The sequence below is a fragment of the Ciona intestinalis genome, chromosome 1, assembly GCF_000224145.3.
Source record: "Ciona intestinalis chromosome 1, KH, whole genome shotgun sequence".
Lineage (NCBI taxonomy): Eukaryota > Metazoa > Chordata > Ascidiacea > Phlebobranchia > Cionidae > Ciona > Ciona intestinalis.
The window spans coordinates 6,488,414-6,512,286 of NC_020166.2; the positions used below are offsets into that span (position 1 = coordinate 6,488,414).

Sequence of the window (23,873 nt, forward strand, 5' to 3'; positions counted from 1 at the left end):
GAGCCGGTAAGACGATAAACAAAAAGAGACATAAGCTAGCTGATCGAGAGTTAGAACAACCGATACCAATACGATAACTGATATGTTGTTTCCTTCGCTACTATAATCAAGATGAACGAAGAGCGAGCACAAGCGTTATGACGTCATAGTGCTAACTATGCGCGAATACTTGGTCCAGATACCGGTACTTCACATTAAATCGCCTTTTACGTTTTGAAACATCAGAGAAAGATAATAAACGCGTCACAATCACTTCTGCCTACGTCACGGTGACGCGCGAAAGGGACAAAACTGAATTCACATCTGGTGAGCCTGGACAGCACTAAAGAAACATACGAAGTGAGGAATTGACGTAGGTCTACTTGCATATGAATCATTGTGTTGTAAGCCGCAATTCAAAGTATCAACTGATGTAATATTCCAGTTACTGCTGTAAAGAAGCTTTCAACCATTCACGTTTGGTGCGAGATTCAATCGTAATAACAGACGTAGACAGTGTTCTATTAGGGACACGGTAATCAGAATTATTTCACGGTGAATACATTGGATAGTTGTAACAGAGAACTGAAACAGTTGCCCGCGGCTCTTTACCCGACGTATCTAATTTATTATATCTGCTGACAAAAGATATCCGATTGCAAGTAAAATGTGTAAAATCAGTTTGACTGATACATGCTGAGATATATATAAGAGGTGGTGTACGGCACTAAAATAAGAAATGGCTAATATTGGGGATTTTCCATCCAACTTATTAACAGAATTCTAGGTTGCCGGGTTACAACCACAGAGCGTATATTGACCCATTCACGCACTCGCTTAATAAAAATAAACTGTGGAGAAAAGCAGTCTGTATGGGTTGTCAAAACATTAGTTGTCGTAAAAGTGAAACGGATTTGGCAAAATGACGCACAGGATCTCTGTTAAATGTTTCTCTCCTATGGTTTGTGTTGTTTCTAGAGAGATGCAACAGACCAGTAAGTCACGGGACGCCACTCATATGTGCATCTAAATATACGCGCTAAAATTATCGCCGCTGTAAGTTACGGGTCCAATTACACCGGACACCAACCGAACATCTATAACTGGTGTCATCTGACGTGCTGACTAACAAACAGTGCCACGGTCGCACTCGGTAGACTTCGTAGGTAAAGACATGTACCCCAATTTATATTTAGCCTATTTATAAGTAAAATATGAACAGAAATAGAAAATAGAACGTGAATCACGATACTTACGGAGAATCATTTCAAAATAGGCGCGCCCCTACTATAGACCATATCCCAAAAGAACATAATTACGTTTATGACTGATCCATAAAAAAATTAAACAAAAGTCAGTTCCATAATATATTTCTAACTTCAACTGCGAAGCTGCAAATCAAATAAACAGTAAGTGACTGGTATGGGGAAAACGGCTCGCGGAAAGTCGTGCCCACCAGGTGGGCTTCGCGGCAGAACGAGTAGTTGTGAACTGGTGGTTACTGAAAGACGTGCAGACATCGCGTTGGTACTTAGAAAGTACCTTCCCAGACTGCAGTAAAACCACGGAATCTGCAAAAAGCATCAATGGATTTCCAATGAGTGGTGAATAAACGCAATATCACGATTATAGAAAACACGATAAGTGATAAATTCTTTACACGCTGGCCTATTTTTGTGAAGAGTTATTAGAAATTGGTCGGGTAACGTGAAATAATCAAAATACCCACTCAATCAGGGAGACTACTTTTTGTCTGGAAACGCGGAAAAGTATTGTGGGTAAAAATAGTTTCATATTGCCGTCTGAATTTAAGCAGACTTGTTCAATGTTTTATATTTACTACCAAATAATAGAAAATATAATAAAAATATGAGAAAATAGAAACAAAAGGTGTCCCATTTTCCTCCATCCTACTATGTTACGGAATTATATAACCGCTTCCTTATGAATCTAAATAAGCGTTGTTAATTGCTAAAAACACAATGAAGTAAGATGCAATTGTACTACATGCATACGTATCTCTAACTTTGATAGTTCGAACATAAATAATGAATAAACCGTATTTGAGTGAGCTATGAATAACTATTAAAGGACACGTTAATGTTTCCCTTCCACGTTATAGTACTTAGGAAGGGCATGTTTTGACTCATTTTCCTGCATCATAAGATGAATATGACCTACGTTTATACTTTCGGACCCGTTAATACTTTTGAACACTATATTACTATAAGCACGAAGTTCTATATACGGGCAGGAATAGGGCCGCTGCTAATGACCAATATAAGCGTCACGTGGTATTAATGGAACTGGCGGGTCAATATTGCGACCCCCGTCACTTTAAATAATAAAGTTTGGTGCATTTATGTATGGAGCCATGCTGTGACGAAGAAAAAATAGCGGGCAGTAAAAAATTTACTGACGCTTTGTTGATTTTCACTGTTGTTGGCTTGAGCTGGGAAACTGCGCAGTGGCGTTTGCTATCTCGTAAATCTGATTTCGTATTTTTACGGTCACGAAACAAATGTTTCTAACACAGTTTTGGGAGAATAAAACTGCAACTGCAACAAACTATATTTTAATTATAGCAATAATGCTACGGAATACCATTATTGTTTAAAATCTGAAAAATAAAGTTTACTTGTCTGTTTTATTGAAAGTTTTCAGTTAAAAAAGTACTCGGCAGTAAATACTTCAATCATTCAACTTACCAGCTTGCCTGCCTCGAATACAAGTTCAAACGGTCGCTAATCCTCATTAAATGCCGTTCTGTGATTATTTATATCAACCAATAACCGCAACCGAGCACTTTCAACGATTTCCGTACTGCTGCAGGCGATGCCCGGCGCTTCTGGCGTTGTGACGCTACAAAGACATTACGTCACAGGGGCATACGCTGCCGTCGTTGGCCATATGTCGTTACGTCATCCCTGCAACGGCTGGCCATACGATCCGATGCCAAGGGAGATGAAGTAGGGTCGAGTTGATTAGAAATTACCACGCTGATATTAACAACGGATGACCTGGAGCAGACAATTGTATTGCTGGAATACACATGTGGAATGAAATACCAACTTTCGAAGCGGTAGTTTGTCTACTCTGCAACAACAACAATAGCGGTAGTTTCTCGCCCACGTAAGGTGCAATTTGAGTGGCTGGAACGGGAATAAGCTTGGTAACCTAACGGTATTGTACAAACTTCCTATAACATAATTGACAATCATTCAAAGGATATGATTTTCGTTGCGTTGCCGACCAATAAACAAGTCGTTAAAAATTAAAACAGGGACTTCAAGCGCAAAGAACAAACACGGGCGCGACTGTGCTGTCCATGTTTGTCTCTATTTTATGAACACTAAAACATACGGCGACCATGACAATACTCAGGTATGCCTGTTATCTGATTCTGCAATCTTTCTCCTGATTTACCGTTTGGAATAACAGTTCCTAATGCCTGTTGTTGGCCTTAATCTTTTTCTGGAGACTCGTAAAAGGTTTGCACACTTGAGTGCTTACCAACGTAGTAAAGTAAACAACTTACTGTTAACAGGGCTTGTGTTGCTTTAAGATAATCTTGCACTTCCTGATTCATTGTAGTTTAGATGGGTAACAAGAAATAACCAAAATGGGACAAGAAATCATTTGGAACAGGCAAGATAAAATCGATCCAGTTTAATAAAAACAGTTAAACACAGTAAGCTTTTATTGAATATGGTTTTTACTTGGGAAGAAATACTCAGTGGTTGAACCAATGAAAATGAATGCGCAAATTTACTAACGAAAAGTTTATTTTAAAAAGCAAAAGGATTCTAATTACTGTATATTTCCCCCATTATGTTTTATTTACTCCATTGTTGTTTAAATTAGGCCAAAACTTTTTAGCTAAGAAAAGTAAACAATATTCATTTTCGGCTCAGCTACAATTTCAAAGGACATACTGATATAGTAGTGTCCATTTACCCAGCTCTGTACGAAACTGGCGAACAAATAATCAAACATTTGTTTAAACTTTTTTAAAATATAAAAGATGATAATGGAAAAGCATTTATAATAAAACTAGAGACATTCTCCCCATAATTCACAGTGACATTTTCACTTTGCACTTCAGCTCAACAAACAGATTTCTTAGAACCTAAATATCAACTTCCTCAGAAAGAAACTGTACACTTTATATACAGAATACACCTAATGTAACTGGTGTACACCCACTTCCCACACCACAGCCTACTAGAGATCTCTAGCAGATCATTGTAAACCAAACAGACACAACACTATGGTCAACTCCATATCAAACTCTACGTTAATCAGTATTGACTAATTGTCTGAAACCTGAATTATTCCTTTATTTATTATGTAATCTTTGCCAAAATTGATATAATATTTTTTTTTTTTTATAACTATAGGTAAATCATTGTTGTAAACACATAAATAACTGTCTTAAAACAATTCAAGTGATGTACAGGAAAATGATTAAAAACTTAACAACAGTAAATAGAGAAGCTTTATTAATCAGAATGCTTTGTTTATTATTAACAATAGTTGCATAGGTTACCATACAGAGTTGTGAAATGCTTCCTTGTTAATTGTTATCAAACAATTAAAACTCATCAGCGGAACACCTAATTGTCAACTAAAAAATACATATTATATTCATAGCCCCATTGTTGTTTTGTCATATTGGTATCATTGTTAATTGTAAAGCAACACATTCATTTCCTTAGTACACTGGCTTGGCAAATAAAAATAAAAAGTTCTTTCTACTTATATTATTAATTCTGTTCTATGAGTAACCTCACGTTCTACCAAAACACAAGTCAACTGTACTTTACATATATTAGTCTGTATCTACTAAAAAATAATTTGGGGTGTTAACAAACCAAATAACACAGAGAAAATAATCATCCTAAAATAAGACTTGTCACTCTAGGTCAATTAAGTAAACATAACCCAAACCAAAGACATAACTACTTGCAGAATGAATACACAACACCTTTTATGTCAACATCAGATCACCTATGTGGGTGGTGCTTAGGTGCTAACATAACAATATTAATAGCATAAAGAAACACTAAACATATAGACAAGTGTTGGTGTCTAATCAAGTGTAATGTATCTTCCATATCTATCTAAAATTCATTTAAAATAAACAATTCAACAAAAAGTTCAGAAAAACAACAAATATTGTAATTTCATTTACACAATGTTAAAAACAATCACAAAAATATTAAGCAGTACTAACCCGTATCCATTATCAACAGTTCGTCGTAATAGCTTACACTAAAAGTTTGTACATTTACGTACCAACAGCTTATCTCATACAGCAAACAATACTGAAACATTTGCAGAACTAAGTTATTTACAAATGCCGGGATCACTCAGGCGTAACTTTTCTGAGCTCCATCGAAATAAAAGAATTCTAAGTAGATTTAGAAGTCTCCAAATTTTCCCAGCGTTTATTTTGTACGTTAAAAAGGGTATAACCCAACAGATGGTTTGTTTTAATTGTTGACGTAACATGGTTTATTATTTCGTATTCCCAGGCTATTGTTAAACAATAGAACTTAATGAAGTGTTTGTATTTTCCCCTAAATTAGAAAAAAAAACGTAGAACCGAAAATACGGATATATTTTAGTTCTTACCATGGGTTAAGCTACTAACCTTACCGTCTGATTTCTTAGGTAGCATAGGTTTTGAAAGATGACTAAATCTGTGTCGTCCACTAATGCTTGCAGCGGCCACGAAATAAAAAAACAAGTGTCGTTCGGGCGCAGTCGATCCACACCCCAAGTGATTCGGAACCACAGCTCGACAATACAAAGTTGGTGAGTAGAGTCCTAAAAGTCTTAAACAGTGCAAAAATGTGCCTTTGAGGAAAGAAATTACTAGCCCACACGCAGTAATGTGAATAGGCTAACTCCCCGATACCGCAAGAGACCATCTTGCTTAATTAAACACCAAATCTAAAAGTTTTAAACAGGGTACTATTAAGAAAGCGATTAGATTTGTAAAATAGAGATAGTTTCGTTTGTTGTACGCCTGTAAGAGCACTGTTTAGTGTAGAATGCAAAATGGAAGGATAAAAAATAATTAAAAACATGCTTCATCTTACCTCACCCGACTATATAAAAGTTAGGAAAACTATTATAGAAAAAAAAACGTAATTAAAGTCAGTTACAGGGTCATTGCCTACAATAATATTTTGCATTAAGGAAAAAAGGAAGCAGCGTCCCAACTCTTCGTTCGTCCGTTATAACTGAAAAACAAGATAACAAAATTTGCAAAACAACGGCAGAAGTAACAACTCCCGTGCCCATTAAAACACAGTCCTTCTTGAGTTCTGAAAAACTTGTCGTCGATGCCGTCACGACTGTGCTAGATGACTTTATAAAAGAAAGCTTGACAAGACAAGAAGACAAACTTGAGATAGACAGTAATCACCAAACAAACAACCCTGCTTTACCTGAAGCTGGCAATATAGCAACAAGTAAGCGACATAAACGCACAATTTTGAAGCTAATGTACAACCACCTAAATCATACCAAACTGGCAAAACGCTATACAACACAATTATTTAAGGTGCCCGGCCCCATGCGCAATCCAAAATGCCATAAAATAAAACAATATACAAATATAGATGCAGTCATTTCAGCTTTGGACGATATTGTTGGAGAGACGTGGACAGGAAGTGAGGACAGCTCGGATAAGGTACAAATGTAATTGATATTTAAATATAAAGTGAATGTATATAGTCACAAATTTCATGTGTTTCAACAGTCTCTAAATGCGACCAGTACAAGGCCAGCATCTGGTATGAAGCTACACGGAGGTAAAAGACAAAAACAAGCAATAAACGAAGTATCTTCAAGGCACTCTGTAAAACCCTGGTATTCTTCATCAACCTTTGATAAAAATGCAGGTGAACAGCGATTGTTACGTCATAATACCTGGTGTTAAAATTATCCCAATACGAAAATCTGTCATTTCAACCATGATTAAAACTTAAAATTCCAGCCGAGTTTTTGGTCAACTGCTCGTCTAGTTCATCCAGATCGTCATTGGGAACCAGCAACAAACCGAAACGGGTGACCTCCGCTCGGTCGCGTAGCAGGACTTTTGGTCGCGGGTCCACTGGTGAGATAAGACGGCCAGCTTCACTGAAACCGACGACTGTCCAATATAAAAAGGAACCGACGAATACAAAGAGTCTTGTCGTTCAAGGGAGCACGTTGGAGTAAGTCGAAGCTATATTTGCGATGGTTCTTTGCCACTGAAACATACAAAGCAACACACAAATATGTAAATTGACGTATATGTGCATGAACCGAGTATTTAAATCATATTCATACAACATTTGTTATAAGACGTGTTTCTTCTGTGAAACAGGAAACCCAAACTCGAAATAGAAGATAACAAGGTTGCGGACGAAGTCGCTGGGACAACGGATGTGCCAATACAAGTAAGACAAACTAACTATGACATCTGCAACCTTTTGGTTTATTAAACGAGAAGCCGTTTATTATTCTATATAGTCTGAGGACGATACAACGAAAGCAGAACGTGGATCTTCGGTCCCTTCATCTATCAGTGAAGTAATAGAACCAATGGTTCGACCTGCTCGTGTATTCAAATTTGTAAGTATTTCAAAGAAACTGGAAGAACTTCAATTACAAGCGTGACACATTGCATAGATGAGTTATATTATTGGTCGTATAGGATATAATTTTTGGCCGTACACTAGAATCACCAACAAAGTTACCATATGTGGTATAACTCTTAAGCGTACACGAACTGTATAAAACTTCAGAACACCGGTGTTATCCGTCGTTGCCCGCACGCGAGTATAAGAAACATTCATTCAATTACGTTGAACAATTATAGTTTACTATCAAAACCCATTGCTATATTAAATACTGTTGCTAAAATCACATATCGGTTACAAAGGCAGTGGTAAAAAGAATAAAAGATAGCTTTGTCGGTGGCTGCAAACGTTTCTTGCTGTTGATTCAAGTTTGTTACTTCCAGGATGAAAAGTTTTCGGGATCGAAAACAGAGACAACAGTAATAAAGCCTACAAGCGCGAAGAAAGTACGTGAAAGAAAATCGAGTCCAACAAAAAAGACAAAACTCGACTTTCACGTAAGCAGTACATGTTACTAAATTAAAAAAAAAACAGTAATTTAAAGAAAGCATAGCTAGGCTAAACATTTTAACAAACACTGTCGACTGCATTGTAGCATACCATGCTAACCCTTGATAGAGTTTACGTGACAGATGGATAGCGGAAAGGGAATTTGGAAGACCGTTCTGAACGAAACACAATTAAATGCTTTCCGAAGACTATTCTCGAGATTCGACCGAACCAAGAACGGCGCTATCAGTGCGGCAGAACTGTTTCAAGCAACACTGGTAATGTACAATAATTCAGGCCAAAAAATCCGTTTTCATAATAGAATATAGCTACAGCAAACGTATGGATAAAATGACTGCAAAAACAAACGCCCCCCATCTGTGAATTTCACGATCGACTGTTATTTTAAAATAGAACATCTGTTGTGGTATTCAAATATTGAGGAATAAAACTATAATGTACAACTTGCTACAAGTGCATTTTGTTGATCTTCATTTTTCCAGGAGTTACTTCCAGATACGGGGTCCGAACTTTCCTTAAATGAAGTAAGCCAGATATTAAAAGAGTTTGACATCAAAGGAACTGGAGAAATTGAATTCGATGAATTTCTCTTCGCCATGATCAACCCGAAGAATTACCTCAAAATTATGAGTGGTTAGTTTTATATAGAAACCGTAGCGTTTAAATTTACATTTGCCATTTTGTTTTTTCTATATTTAAAAATACTTCCAAGCAAGCAACCATTAGCCACAGAAGAGTAAAATATATCGCAGAGTGTCTTTTTGCTGATATTAAATATTCCCCCCAAACACGTGTGTATTTGCAGATGATGATCGTGAAAACCTTGCTAAAGAAGTCAAAATCTTCGAAGAAATCACTAATGCCCGTAACAAAACGTTAGGTAGCAAATCATCTAAAAAATCGAGTCCGGACGACAGGTAGCAAATCGAAAAAGAAAAGCTGCGATATCCAACGACACTATAGGTGTGACTTAAAAAAACAACATTTTTTCTTTTAAGTTTGACAGACTTACGGAGGAACCTCTTCTTCACAATGCTCAAGACGGCAACAAAAAAGGACTCGATGAAAGAAATCCGACATTTTTATGTGAACAGAATAAAGAAACTCAACGATCACGTGATACATGACTGGTCAGCAGGTCATTTTTAAACCACGTTAAGTTCTTATAAATCATAGCCCTATGCTGGTTTACCAAGAGGTCACAAACCAGTGACACCAAAATGTGCGCGCATATGACGTCACAAACTAGTGACGTTTTATTATGGGCGCGGTTTGCTTTTTAGAGCGTTAAAAATATATCGGTTTAAGCAGCGATGGTATGTGAAAATATGAGAGAAACAGTAATAAAAAATGCATTTGGTGCATTGTTGTATGATACTATCTCATTTATAAGACCATAATATGTTATTATACAGGACAGAGGTGTATCGGTTTGTCATACCAAGAAATGATCAAACGGTACGAACACATCACCAAAGAGTTAAAAGATAAAAAGTCGCCTTTCGCCGGAAAGAAAGAATACATGGATTCACCTTACGCACAACCGCTTCGGTGGGGTTGTAATGGGCTTTTGAAGGTAAAAAGCATAATATAGTTGTAGGGTAAGCTGATATATCGTTTGTACCTAAATCGCTTACTTCCTTGTGTTTTGAACAGTTAATACCGCTTTTTTGGAGTCGTGGCGCTACGGTTATATAGTTCTGTACACATTGTTTGCTTACTACCAAATGGGACAAGAAACAAGAATAAAAACATGTCCCATCTTACCCCACCCTACTACACGTTTTTTGCAGCCTCTATCGCGAATATGGCCTAATAATACAACCCAATGCTAAACATAACACACTGAAGAAATGCTACGTGGCCTGATAAGCTATGACTTTAAAACACAAACTGTTTTACCGGATCTAATTCTATTTTTTCGCAGCAAGATGAACCTAAAAGAGTTAAAGGCGCACGGGACAGTTATAGAAAGTCGAGTACTTATTCATACGAAGGTAAGCAATGAGAAAGAATGGAAACATCCGCGGTATATTATCATTATTTTTACTGCAAAGGTCGTGCAAGATCAGCACGACCAGCATCAGCGAGGAAAACTGACGGGAATACAGGAATCCCGGTTTCAGTCAGCGAAGCAAATCAACGAAACGATGTTCAGATACAGGTTACACTGTTAACACAATTATAAGTTAAACTAAATCAGGCACCACTAGCGAGTTATTTAGTTTTTTTCCCCAAAGCGCAAATGTAAAATTACAAAGAGAAAAATAACGCTGCAGGTTTAGGAAAGGTATTAAAAAGTAGACTACTCACATTCGTCCCGTAGAGTGAATACAGTTGTTGTTACAGAGCAAAGTGGATAGCGCAAGAGCAGCTCATCGAGTAAAGATTCGTGATCACAGAATAGTCGATGAGTTGCAACGAACTTACTCCACCCCGGCCTCGAAACTAGAGAAAGTACCAGTAGAAAAACGAAGAGGTTAAAAATATTCTGTCTGCGTTATATATATATATAGTCTTTTATATTAACGTTTTCAGTATAAATGTATTATCAGCTGTTTCTGCAAAAAAGAGGACAGCCCCACTGCGGAGGCCACGTATATCAGAATTTGTATGCACTCCGAAAGTTGTACCGTTACCGCGCTATCCACTTCAGTCATATCCACAAACCTTTAACTACGACGACCTACCAGAAATAAGACAGAAGGTAAAGTAGTAGGTTGTCAGTGCAGAGACTTTTTAGAGCAGAATAGAGAAACTTCTAGTTTAGAATAGATGATCGATTGTGTTTTTCAGGCTGCTGTCATTCACGAAGATTATTACAATGAGTTACGGAAAGTTGCTGCCACAAACTCTAGAACTATTTACAAACAGTTACAGGTACGCTGCTTTCCCTGAATTACACTTGTCTTTCAAAAATTCTTAAACTACAGAAAAGTCTAGGTTAATTTGACGAATGGCTTCCTTTAGCTCTTTTTTTTAATTAACTCTTTTTAATTCATCGTCAGGTTGAGCAGATGAGACCAACCATGAGAAACCACTTTAAAAAATCTTACCTCGCATATTCTGGTGATTACGAACCTTTCGTTGTGTCGCCATGGATTCCATTCCCAGCCCCTTCACCGTGGATACCGTATCCACCGCTGGGACAGAGTCAGCCGAAAACGGCTTGGAGCTAACTTTGTTTTAGAACAATCCGCACAGAATAAAACAATGGCGCCCTTTACTTCATATCTATACCGTGCATTACGCACTTGGACCAAATCGATGTTTAAACCTGCTATTGGTTGCTAAACTGTCGACGTAGGTACTGTATACACTATATATATGGATAACAGATAAGGCGAATGAACTCCGGCAAAATATGTTTTGTTTTTGTCAATTTTGTGAAACAGTGTAATTCTAAGCTGCCTGGCAAGTACTGCGAGAGTAACACACGAGAAAGTGCATTTCCCATTCTTTTTAGTTAGATAAGCCTTGCACACAAATTTCAAATCAAAGAATATTTTAACGGCAAATTATGTCATTTTTACTGTATAAGGTGAAACACTCCGAAACTTGGGAGATCGCTGTAGAGTGCTAGAAACGCAATAACCATTGCACCGATAAATTTCTATATATATATACCACAACGCGCGAATCCAAACATTAAAGTACCGACCAGACAAAACAGTAATTCACCAAACAATTCCAGAATAGATAACCATGTCATGACAATTAAACGGCAAAATGCAAAACAGTGTAAACCAGACCGTAAATGCATGGAAGGCTTTCAGTCTAACAAGAGCAGCGTTTACACCATAACGAGTGTTTTATATCCTTAAAATAAAGCACTATTTAATCTAGCAAAAATTACCTAATAATTAAAAAATATGTGCCGGTGCAAAAATATTTTCTTTTGCCCATTTCGGTTTGTAAATACCTTGCCTGACATTTAGTAAATGATTATTTACCCACAGACTTTTTACCGCCCGTATAACAATCATAATTTTGCAACAAATTTTGAAAAACAGTCAACAGCTGTACACGCTAAGTCCCCCGTATTTTCACAAAATTAATATGAACATTAATCACAGTTTCAAATAATGATCATGACAATAAATACGATGCGCGGTGTTGTAGCTAAAACCAACTTTAAACATAACAGTAAATGTCCCAAAAAAATGTTAACCTAGGATTCGAGACGCTATTGACTTCAACTGACATTACCCAAGTTAAAATCCGGTTGTATAGAATTGTGACTAGCGCAACAGCTGCGTTACCACACACGCTGCGATAGTAGAACCACCATATCTTAATGTGAATCTGCCAAGCTCTTTGAGGGAACTATATTCTTCCAGGCATACCGGTCGAGTAAGCTCTACTTCAACAAGAGCATTTTGACCCTGCATGGTTATAATGTAAACAAATCTGCGAGTTGCTTAACACTTTGGATTGAAATTAAAAAAAAAAACAGGCAAAAATGTAATATATAGCATGCTGGGAGAAGACGGGACACCTTTAGCACATAATATCCAAACATCCTGATCGTGTTTTAAACAATTAAAAACGGTCTGTGGCAGTCGTGAGAATACTGTTTTCTACCAAATGATAAGAGAAAATAGAATAAAAAGGTTTCCCATTTTCCCCCACCCTACTATACTGATTCATATAAAAACATCACAAAAACAGAAGACAAGTTCCAATAGATTATTATTACAATACTTGATAAAAAGTTGTCTTACCTTTAAAATAAACTTTGGTTTTTTCGCAATAACTTCACCGGTGCTTTTATGAAGTTGACTTAACAACCTGCGGATCACCGCTGGCTCGTGGACGGATTTGTAATGGAGTTCGACGGGAAATCCTCGCGTGATCGGAACTTCAATATTAAAAACTATCACCCTGTGAAATATGGACAGTTTCAGCAGTGAAAGGGATGCAAATACAGTTAAGCTTAATGAAAGATTCGTTTTTATTTTTTTTGGGATCTTAATTTTTAATACATATACTACATTCATAGTATTCAATAACTGCTGAACCACATATATTATTATTTGACTATTAAAATGACAAAAGTTTTCTCAAAGAATTCAAGCTAAACTGGTATTTATCTTTTATATAAAGTATATAATATATTAATATTTACTTACAAGCTATATATTTACACATATATTATTATTTTATAACTGAAATGACTAAAGTTTTTTTAACCCAAAACTTGGTGGATAGTGTTTTCTTCTGTTAAAAATCTATAATCTAAAACAATTTTTACTTAAAACTGCTTCTATGTAAAACAAAACACAAGAATTACAAATACATACCTTGCTTGCAGACGAGTTATTGCACGAATTGGATTGTCAATATCACAGATTACACTTCCAGTGGTGACTTTCATAATATCCACTCCATGTAATGTAAGTGTGGCATGCTCACCAGCCAATGCAAACTCAGCATTGGAAATTCCATCATTAGATTCAACTCCTTTGATTAATCCCTTTTCACCGGCAGGCATTACTATGACCTGAATAAAAACATACAGAATTTTGTTAGTTGATGTTAAGAGTGTTTTATGAAGCACCATGAAAAAATATAGAAGAAAAAAATGTTTCTAAATTATATTTTTATGTTTACCTAGAGGCGCAATAAAACTTCTGGTATGTTTTTTGTTACCTGTTATATTTTTTCCAAGAAAAAAAAACAAGGAAAATAATATACAAATCTGTTTTATTGCGTAAAAACTAAAAAAATGTTTGAATTTTTGGTATTTTTTATTAAAAACAAATTCCAAAGTACTTTGCACGCCTAAGTTTAATCTGTTAAAAAAAAACTTTAAAAAAATTACACAAGTTAAAATTTTAAAATTGTTAAATTTATGCCTTATTTAAGATATATTTTCAAAAACACCGAGACATAATAAGCAGGTTAAGGCTTACAAACCTTGGTACCGGGGCTGATTCCACCAGATTCTATTTTACCATTGATTGAAATTCCACTACCTTGTCCACGAAAAACATCATTCACACAAAATCGGAACGGAAGCTCAATTGGTCTTTGTGGGGCTCGGAATTTATCAATTACCTGCAATTTTAAAGAGCAATAAATGGTTCATTAATTCAAAGTTCAAAGCGCTAACCAATCATAGTTCATAAATACATTGCTGCTGTTGCTACCAGCATACTACAATTTTGAAACTGCTGTTAGTGTAAACGTGCACAAGCTTAACTGTGGGCCATAACTAGTCATATGACAGAAACAATGGTTATACCTTGGAATAAATCTAAGTGATTTTTATACCAAATCAGTTGATTTAAAAATATAAATATATGGGAAAATTACAATAATTTAGGTACCAACTAAGTTCTAAAGAAAGCAGTTAATATTAACATGGAAAACCTAAATTTTAAAGCACAAACTTAAAACTACATTAATCATAAATTTTAATTTTCAAACACAAATATTCTTACATCAATTAGTGATGGACCATTATACCACGACGTTAGTTGGGGATCTGTGGCCTTTGAGATGAGGTTTTCCCCAAGTAAACCACTCACAGGGACATATGTAACATCACTATCTTTAAAACCAGCTTGCTTTAAAAATTGTTTCATTTTTTCAACAATTTCAATAAATCTGAAAAAAGGAAAATGTTTAACCGCACAATAACACAAACAAAACAACTGTACAAGGTATCCAAACACTTAACCTTCATATTTAAACTCCTTACTTACAGCACCTAATGTCCAAATTTTATGTAAATAATGAATGAAAACCACAATAAACACCTCTTTTGACTCCAATTTAAAGTGTCGAGTTTATTCACAGCAACTGCAAGTTGTGAGACACCTAGTGATCGAATAAGCAGTGCATGTTCACGAGTTTGTCCACCGATGCCAAAGCCAGCTTCAAACTCTCCTGTGCTTGCTCCAATCACTAATACAGCAACGTCTGCCTCTGAGGCACCTTAATATAAAAAATAAAAACAATTAAATATTTTTATGAGTAATTTGTAAATTGTATTAAAAAATGTAAATATCAAGTTTCCAATAATGTTTTTATGCTAAATATATTAAAGCAGAGGGCCTGTTAGGTTTTTAAAACTGTGATATCCATATGCATTCATTTAATCTGGAGCCCATACATCTGATAAATATTAACAAATTTTACTTATGTTTTTACGCACACCTGTAATCATGTTGGGAATAAAATCTCTATGTCCTGGTGCATCCATTAAAGTGATGACTCGATGTTCGGTTTCAAATCTATTATGAGCAACATCCATTGTAACTCCGCGTGATCTTTCTTCACCAGTTTCGTCAAGCACCCATGCATATGCGAATGACGATTTGCCTATTTTCTTGGATTCCTAAGTTAGAACAAATGAATGCATAAATATAGTAAACAAGCAAGACTTCATGCCTCATCCCTCAGCCATAACTGGACTACAACTACAGACACCTATGGTTATGTGCGTTTTATTTAAGAAAGTTTAACGAAAAGAAAAAAAACCTATGGCTTAAAAAAGCAGTTTTATTAACAAACTGTTCCATAAGATAATTTAAACTAATAGATAGCTATATTGGTTGCCTATTTGGTTTAAAGACTGCTTTGTTTGGCATTAAAAACCATCCTAATATTTGACGAATTTGCACTGAAAAATTGCAAAGTTTTAAATTTTTAAATTGATTTGCCAAATCTATGCTCACCTGTTCATACTTGTGTATAAGTCTCTTTGATACAACACCTTGCTGGTACAAGAGATGTCCCATCATGGTTGATTTGCCAGCATCTACATGACCTATCACCACCAAGCTTATCTGTGGCTTCTCATCTATTTCACGCTTTTCATATTCTTTCTGTTACGTCCATAATCAGAAAAAAATTAGAGGGAGGTTAGAGGCTAGAGCAGTTTGTAGTACACAAAAACTGAATTCAAATCAAATTGCCCAACCATGAAAAGGTATTGAAAGATAAAAACACAATAAAAAAACAGAGTTATACAGAAGCTAATATATCAACATACCTTGTAATCGATGGTTGATTTGTTTTGTTTGCTGGGAGTTGAAACGGGGGTAGATTGAAGTTTGTTCTTCCTGTTGGGTGTCAAAAGAGAAACAGGTTTTGATTCTTGCTGTGAAGAAGACTTTGCTTCTGGATCTAGACCTCCGTTCATATGAGGTACAGGTGTTTTGGGTTGATTTAATCGATTCGGAGACATTACAAAACCGGTTTTGACTGGAGTTGTTGAGTTGGACTCCACTTTTGTCACATTTAACTCATTCTTTTTAGCGGGAATTGGTGAGGCGAGATGTTTAGAAGTGTCATCTTGCTTTGTTATCACTAAAACAGACTTTCCACGTCCGCTTGTGCGGGGCAATCTTTGAGGCAACCCCACTTCATCATTAGAATTCTGAGCTACTTGTTTTTCAGCAGCAGTTTTAGATTTCCCCTGTGAGCTGCCAGGTTCACTGTTGGAAAGATTAAGCAAATAGTCGATTGCTTTTTCATAATTACACTGGAACTTAACAGAGGCGAGTCTCATTTGGTTTTCCGAGTAGCTTTCACCCACAGCATCCCTAATTTGCTCCAAACACGCATCTAATATAAGTGGCTCAACGGTGCTTGTGTCCACGGAACCACTGGAACGATGACGCTGATGTGCAGCGGAAGATGCAAAACAAACATCATCTTCCCATATTTCCTCCTCAACAGTCTCCTCCGAGGGCATATAGGAGCTTATTTGAACTTCCTTGCCTCTGGATCGAGAGTATGAATACTGGGCCATTGTTCCAGGAGACACACCATAGTCATCTTCATAGGACTGTCCGTACACGTCATCATCATCAGAATAGTCATAACTTTTGTTGTTGCGTATTGTTCTATGCCGAGCCATTACGGAAATAAATAAATTAAAGAGTTGTTGAAGGGTATATGAGAAATGTAGTTAAGTCCAGGATGTGCACTTAGAAAGCCAAAATAAAATGTTTACTTTGCCGTTCAGTAATGAAATTATAATGTGCTTGCTAGCCATAATATTTTAAAGGCATTTAGACCTGAAAACAAATCAGGATTTGAAAACAAAAAAAGGAAAAAAATATAGATTTTGTTTTAATAACAGATTTTTTACGAAAACACAATCATCTAATCTAATAGGTACATACAATACATAAAATACCCTACATCTAGATGCGCAGGAAACAGACAGACATCCGTTATGCGAATATATCGTCCGGCGCCATGGCGTAGTGGTTAGCGCGCCTGCCTGTAACCATTAGGTAATGGGTTCAAGGCTCGTCGCTGCTAGTCCTGCTACCATTGTGGGCGTATGTGTCCTTGGGCAAGACACTTAATGACAATTGCTTCAACCCAGTGGTCACTAATGGGTTGTCCAAATTATCAGCCATACATAAAAAAATCCAAAAAAAATAATCACCCACAAAGTAACATACATGGCAACTCGTAAGCTGGCACGAGGTGTTAAATCCGTGTGATAACGACTGTCGTTTTCCGGCCACGCGAGGATAAAGTAAGTTACATTCATTCATTCATTCATCTTATCATATGTTGCCATCGAACTGATTTACGTATCCTCAGTTTACACGTGAACATAATATTGTTAGTTACACAATTTCAAGTTATACAGCTTTTTTTTCAAGACAAAATCACCAAAAATAATCGAAAGTAGATATGTATAACTTAATTCATAAGCTTATATCTTGCCTTTGCAATGTCTAGTGTAGTCTAGTCTACCAAAACGAGTATTTAAGATGTCCATGGAAATGCCATTTTTGTTCGGTAACATGTCCGTTAGGTGGCAGCACACAACGCTAAAAAAATAGTTTTCGTCCCCGTCAATATATAACAGATATTTCTACGCGATACGATAAAAACAGGTCACATCTCTTTGTAAAATTAACACCAAAACAATTCGGCTGTTTTTTTTTAAATTAACACTATGTTTAACGCCTGTTGTCTCTCAGCATCAGACGTGTGTGCTCTCTCAAATTGTTGCACGTAACCACAGACGTAACACATACATTCAAAATCGAGAGTATTTTGTGCCACGATTTGTGCTTGTTCGTCACAATTGCTTTGTAGACGGTAAAGTAAAGGGACAGTTCGCTTGGTTTTTCTAGTTTTATAACCGTATATGTGTCCAAATTACCAGTTGTAAGGATTTTAGGAAATATAGGCAATCATGCCTCGATATGAAGTATCAATTATAATGAAACTGTTAAGTCGACCTCAGAAAATTGAAGCAGTCAAAGAAATTGCGTCGTATCTTATCAGTCAAGGTTGTAATGTACGTAAAGTCACCAGCATGGGAGATCGTAACCTGCCCTACAAAATAAAGGTACATTCAAAACCTCACCATCAGGGATCGTATATTTTGCTGGATATGGATTTTAAAATCTCACAGAAGGACGCTTTAAATCGTTATTTTGGACACAATAAAAATATTGTCCGGTCTTCATTATTTAATTTTGAAACTGTTTATGGGGAAGAGAGTCCATGTGATGGGATGGAAAATGTCGATTACCTTAAAGAAATCGAAAACTTAAAGACTAAGTTGGTTCCAAAGAAGACTAGAGAAACAGTTGAAACAAATTGGCCGTTTCCGATGTAATATTTAACATTTTGTTGCTATTAACTGTGTGAAACTGCAATTTTTGAGTTGCAAATGCAATCGTGAAGTTTCATTATGTAAACATTTTTAATAGAATTTTAATATTAGTAGTAGAATGGATTCTGTAACTGAACCAAAGCAACAAAGTTTACCTGCAATTGCAGTGACAGTCATTGCTGGGTTACTAATCTGGGTGCTGTTGTCATTCTTTAGGAAGAAGGAAGTAAAAGGTAAAGTTTAAACAAAACTTATGTAACATCATAACTTTTAATTTCTTATTATGTATATTCAGACAAAGATGAACAAATCAATGAAACAAAACCAAATGAAAACACAAGCAACGTGAAAACTGGGAATAAAAAGGCGAAACATCAGAGGTTCCTCAAGAAACCTTCATTTGTGAACTTCACACATCCTTATCTGCATGTTACACTAAAGGTATTTATTAAAACTGCATGTCTATTGTCTTCTCTACATAAGCTAAAGCTAGGCAAGAGAAATTAGTATTAATATTGACAACTACATTCAGGGCCACAGTGGAAAGGTTTTGGGTTTGGATGCGAGCATCAATGGGAAGTACATGGCATCATGCTCCGATGACAGAAGCGTGAGGTTATGGAGCGTCAAAGATTTTGGTTCTGGTAACAAATGTGTGCGAGTCAATGTGGAGTTCGATCATGCAAGACAAGCTCGTTTCAGTCCAGACTCCAGGTGAAAAATCAAATTAATGCTTGTTTGTTATTTAAGTTTATCCATAAATATGGCATATCCATAAATTTTCTTCTTGGTTTGCTAAACAAAACAATAAAACATTACTATTAAAAATGGCTCAACAATTGCTTTTTAAATTAAATGAATTTCTCTTGAAGTTTTTTAAAAATATAAACTCTGATTGCATCTAATCATTGTGTATTATTTCATATCAGAGCCTTCATTGCTGGTCTTGCTGTTGAAAACACAGTTCGTGTTTTTAAACTTGGTAAGAAAGATGATGGCGTGACAACCTGCATCCCCATAGAAGAAGACTTTAAAAAATATAACCAGTAAGCTGTTGTTTTTGGACTAGTTTTAATGTTGAAAGTAGACTGATTATAAAGAGATTGTTGTTGATAGGGCTGAGCTGTTAAATATTGGAGTTGGTGCAACATCAAGTGGGGGAAGTTATGTGATGACTGCATACAAAAACACAACGATCATGGTACGTAACTTGAAGGGAGATATTCTTCATACCATCAACACAAACCAAGGAAATAACAATCATGCTGCTGTGTCTCCGTGTGGAAGGTAAGGTGTTATGTGGTAACATATGATGAAACTATGATTCGAAATAATATTTTCTGGTTAGATTTGTGGCATCTTCTGGTTGGACACCTGATGTTAAAGTATGGGCCGTCAACTTCACACGCTCTGGTGATTATAAGGATGTGACACGAGCATTTGAACTGAAAGGTCACACTACTTCTGTTTGGTCGTTCGATTTTAACAATGATTCAACAAGGTATGTTTATGAATAAGGCTTTGCAATGCTTACTATAACTAACTGTCTGTTATTGAAGCTAACCTGCTTTATAGAATGGTAACCGTTTCCAAAGATGGCTCTTGGAGATTTTATGACACAAGGGTGGAATACGAGAAAGGTCAAGAACCCTACTTGTTAAACTCGGGAGAATTCTGTATCACTGGTTGTTCCGTTGATGTTGATTATTGCATCGTTGCTTTGTCCCCAGATGCAAGAGTTGCTGCTGTAGCTTGTATGAACAACATCACTGTCTTCTCGACTGCAACAGGTGGCTTGTAATAAGATTTAAAAACAAAATACTTGTTAATTTATTTAATGTGTTCTATTATATTAATAGCTTATTGTTGTATTTTAAAGGCGAAGTTGAAGTGGAATTCACGGAAGTTCACTCTGAAATAATATCTTCCTTGATATTTGACATTGCTGGAAGATACATTTTGTCTTCCGGAGACAAGTAAGATTTTATCAAAAATAATAAGCCAAAATAAAAACTACAAAAAAAATGACCAATTTCTTAATTACAGGCACATCCGTATCTTTCACAACACTCTGGGGTATAAAGAAACGATACGAGAGTTAGAAGACAAGATTAAACCTCTACCATCTGCATCCACCACAAGGGAGAGATACCAGAAGCAAATTAATGAAGCAAAAAAAGCTCTCGCTGCCATTGACAAAAGCAGTTGATAATATTTGCTGAAAATAATTTATTGCACACACTAAGTAGAATGAATTTAAAATTGTTGAAATTTGTAGTAATTGTTAGAGTCACGGTGTGTGAAAGTTAATTAAAGCAATGTCTTGTTTAGTTGGCAATACATACAATTAGGTATCTGGTATATCTTAGTGCAATAAAACACTTTTGCTCAATTTGTATCATTTGATTACAAATACGCATTTAAAGACAGAACCTAAAATCCTACTTTTGTTTAAAATATTAAAAAAAAATTAGAGGTTTGGTAGAACACCTAGTTCTATCCAACTGTTCACATAAATGCAAGCTTCAATTTGTTTTTATCGATATGGAAAAGAAGGTTCATTAAATACTGCACAACCTGAACAAAGGAACCACAGCACAGTGACAAACCAAAAGCAACTGATCTCTCATTAGTCTGGTTCCTTAATGCAGTTCTCAACCATTTTTCTAATGTTAGGATTTTCCATTGCTGCAGCAATCCGTTCCTTATCATTAATTTGCTTGTTAACTGTAAACAATAATTGAGCAAAGCTCTGGAATATGCAAAATAACATGGTCAAACGTGCAGATTGCCAACCTCATGTTCATTTATATGATATCTTTGTTTCAATTTAAACTTAAAGTTGAGTTATTTGTAACATATGGTACGAGAGCCTGATATTATTCCCTAAATGTTTAAGAAAATGTATTATTTTTAGAACTATCTCTAACAGTGTAATGATTATGCAAAACATAACAACAAAATACACACTGCTATGCTTTGTACACAAAACTTAAAAGATTACAGTTCTGATGCTGGTTAGTAAATCAAAATGGGTAAAATTTCACAAACTTCCACATGCAACACATTTTTAAGGGTTACCTTCATCTTCTGTGTTATGGGATCCTTCCTTTACAAAAACTCTTATTTTATGAGTGGTTGGTAAAGTACGTTGTAGTTTAACATGGAGACACAGTCCTATCAAAGTGGCCAATGAACAGTGCTTGATCGTTGGCCTGCAAACATAAAGCAGTTTACTTACTTTGTCAGAAGTAAACACAACCAAAAACAGAATAAACAAAATTGCAAAAACTTGTAACAGATTTAAATATTTTGACAACAAAGCTTAGTGCTAGTGAAGAATTATGTATATCATTACAGATTAGATTAGTGTTTCAGAGGTAAAGTTAACAGTTAATAGCAGATAAAGGATTATTTAATAGCACCCTTTTATCGGCATACTATAAAATAATATAATAGCAACTTTTTTTAAAATAATATAATAATAACTTTAAATTGTCTCTTCAATTATGGTAGAAAAGATTTAAAAATATTACAGCAGCCAGGATATAGCGACAAATTAAACAGTAGTTAAAACATGCTTACAGTTAAAAACATGTGCAAATTTATTTCAAATAAGTGTGGTCGCTACACCATAGCAGACAAGGAGCCATTTATGTTTAATTATTATCAAGTTATGTTTAAGAAAAAAGTCTGTAAAATCTTATATATATCTATAAAAATGAATAACATGTGTTGGTCTGATACCTGAATTTAACTTCCACATTACATCTGTGGTTCTCTGATGTCTTTACAGATACACCTTCCTCATAAACAACGTCCAAGTCTTCTAAAGAACCAGGTTTTTCAGGATCTTTGATGGTACGGATAATATCTGTCAAATTTAACATGCGGTTTTAGTATTGAGGCACAAGACATAAATACACACTCAGCTCACCATATATTGTTCCCTCGTAATCTTCCATGATGTTAATGATTAAGAATACGAACAGATTGACATAAAACGTCTGCAAACGTCTTCTCTCATTACATCATTGTAAACAGATTTCAATATTCTCCACAATAAACAAAAACCACCCAACTGTGAAATTATAGAAATGTTAAACAAGTTCCCCAAAACAAAATAAACCAACATATATATATTTCTAAACAAGTTTAATTTATACAATGAGACTACCACCAAACAACCAATACTTACTTTACAATCGTTTAACTTTATAGTGGTGACTTATTCATGCGAACGACTAACCGCTTTACTTCCAAATACCCTTTCTCTTTGGCATAGCAGTCAATTTGGCGTAGTTTAAAACGTTCAACTCGAATTATGCAAGTAATTAACAATAGATAAAAATTAAATCTAACTCTGTCGAAACCGCAGACGTGTATGACTTGCGGCTACGCATCTTTTATACACCTATATATACACCTACGTGCTTCTACGAGCTGAAGTGAAATCTGTTTCATCCATCCGCATGATAGAGTGTCTGCTTTAAAGTTGGCAAACAAATACAACACATAGAAAGAAATGATAGATCTACCAAATCAAACACTGCACACCCGAAATGTGTGGTGACGCTGTCTTAATTCAAAAACCATAAGCTCGCCGGTAATTAAATATCACATGGCTTAATATTTGGAGTGTTCAAAGTTCAGTTCATAACATCAAAACAGGAGAGGTCATTGACACAAAGAAAACAGACCGTTGGCCACTTAGCTATTACCGCAATACTTAATTAAACTCTATCTATTTTAGTAACCGATATCTTCGCATTACCCAAATGAAGATACACAACGCCTGTATGTTGGATTATAAGAACATGTATACAGTGTCATTCTGCACGCAACAATATCTGACCAAACCATTTGCCTCAGTTTAAATTGTTGCTAATAGGTGACCTATAATATACTGTCAATGCAGTCTTAACCGTTTGTTTTTGCAATTCAACAATGTACTTAAACCGGTGTAATGAGATTGAGCACATTGAGTCGCACTTCCTCACGAATATACAAGATGACGTAATAGCCAAGGGATTGCACAACAGGTACATAAAACAAATTTACCCGAACAGCGAGTAGCTTAAACAGTTTAATTAATATTGAGCGCAGTTGATTTGTACTTTGGACAGAAAATAATAATACAGCAT

The 23,873-nt window shown here is 35.7% G+C and overlaps 4 protein-coding genes and 1 long non-coding RNA gene across 7 annotated transcripts; 2 read left to right on the forward strand and 3 right to left on the reverse strand.

Annotated features, from left to right (window-relative positions):
- Positions 1 to 4,198: 4,198 nt before the first annotated feature.
- On the reverse strand, positions 4,199 to 18,071 carry LOC113474513. The gene is made up of 3 exons (XR_003396175.1): positions 18,060 to 18,071; positions 7,341 to 7,346; positions 4,199 to 4,298 (listed from the first exon to the last, which is right to left on the reverse strand). It is a non-coding gene; the product is annotated as an uncharacterized LOC113474513 (long non-coding RNA).
- LOC100177763 lies at positions 4,254 to 12,281 on the forward strand. 2 transcript variants are annotated; one of them, XM_002120746.4, is made up of 19 exons: positions 4,254 to 5,799; positions 6,187 to 6,461; positions 6,612 to 6,682; positions 6,752 to 6,893; positions 6,989 to 7,208; positions 7,361 to 7,433; positions 7,507 to 7,608; positions 8,000 to 8,113; positions 8,249 to 8,383; positions 8,609 to 8,759; positions 8,932 to 9,043; positions 9,125 to 9,264; positions 9,542 to 9,702; positions 10,054 to 10,123; positions 10,184 to 10,290; positions 10,476 to 10,605; positions 10,682 to 10,833; positions 10,923 to 11,006; positions 11,135 to 12,281. In XM_002120746.4, the coding sequence occupies exons 1-19, from the start codon at positions 5,675 to 5,677 to the stop codon at positions 11,303 to 11,305; spliced, it is 2,535 nt and encodes an 844-aa protein (XP_002120782.3). In that variant the 5' UTR covers positions 4,254 to 5,674; the 3' UTR covers positions 11,306 to 12,281. The 2 variants fall into 2 exon arrangements, with proteins under 2 accessions (XP_002120782.3, XP_026689992.1); XM_026834191.1 differs by having other exon boundaries at positions 6,187 to 6,682.
- LOC100186450 (HBS1-like protein) lies at positions 11,635 to 17,155 on the reverse strand. Its single transcript, XM_002120904.5, has 9 exons — positions 16,129 to 17,155; positions 15,812 to 15,961; positions 15,291 to 15,471; positions 14,891 to 15,068; positions 14,573 to 14,738; positions 14,046 to 14,186; positions 13,430 to 13,629; positions 12,851 to 13,010; positions 11,635 to 12,511 (listed from the first exon to the last, which is right to left on the reverse strand). The coding sequence occupies exons 1-9, from the start codon at positions 16,996 to 16,998 to the stop codon at positions 12,368 to 12,370; spliced, it is 2,190 nt and encodes a 729-aa protein (XP_002120940.1). The 5' UTR covers positions 16,999 to 17,155; the 3' UTR covers positions 11,635 to 12,367.
- Positions 18,072 to 18,281: 210 nt separating the features above from the next.
- LOC100183273 (transducin beta-like protein 2) lies at positions 18,282 to 21,118 on the forward strand. Its single transcript, XM_002121038.5, has 9 exons — positions 18,282 to 18,962; positions 19,025 to 19,170; positions 19,262 to 19,443; positions 19,659 to 19,775; positions 19,846 to 20,016; positions 20,078 to 20,230; positions 20,305 to 20,519; positions 20,609 to 20,705; positions 20,776 to 21,118. Exons 1-9 carry the CDS (start codon positions 18,848 to 18,850, stop codon positions 20,936 to 20,938), a joined length of 1,359 nt encoding a protein of 452 aa, XP_002121074.1. The 5' UTR covers positions 18,282 to 18,847; the 3' UTR covers positions 20,939 to 21,118.
- LOC100184069 (cytosolic iron-sulfur assembly component 2A) lies at positions 20,917 to 22,810 on the reverse strand. Of its 2 annotated transcripts, none has more exons than XM_002121326.4 (4): positions 22,667 to 22,810; positions 22,477 to 22,603; positions 21,811 to 21,944; positions 20,917 to 21,456 (listed from the first exon to the last, which is right to left on the reverse strand). In XM_002121326.4, the coding sequence occupies exons 1-4, from the start codon at positions 22,692 to 22,694 to the stop codon at positions 21,359 to 21,361; spliced, it is 387 nt and encodes a 128-aa protein (XP_002121362.1). In that variant the 5' UTR covers positions 22,695 to 22,810; the 3' UTR covers positions 20,917 to 21,358. The 2 variants fall into 2 exon arrangements, with proteins under 2 accessions (XP_002121362.1, XP_009862409.1); XM_009864107.3 differs by having other exon boundaries at positions 20,957 to 21,481.
- Positions 22,811 to 23,873: the final 1,063 nt, after the last annotated feature.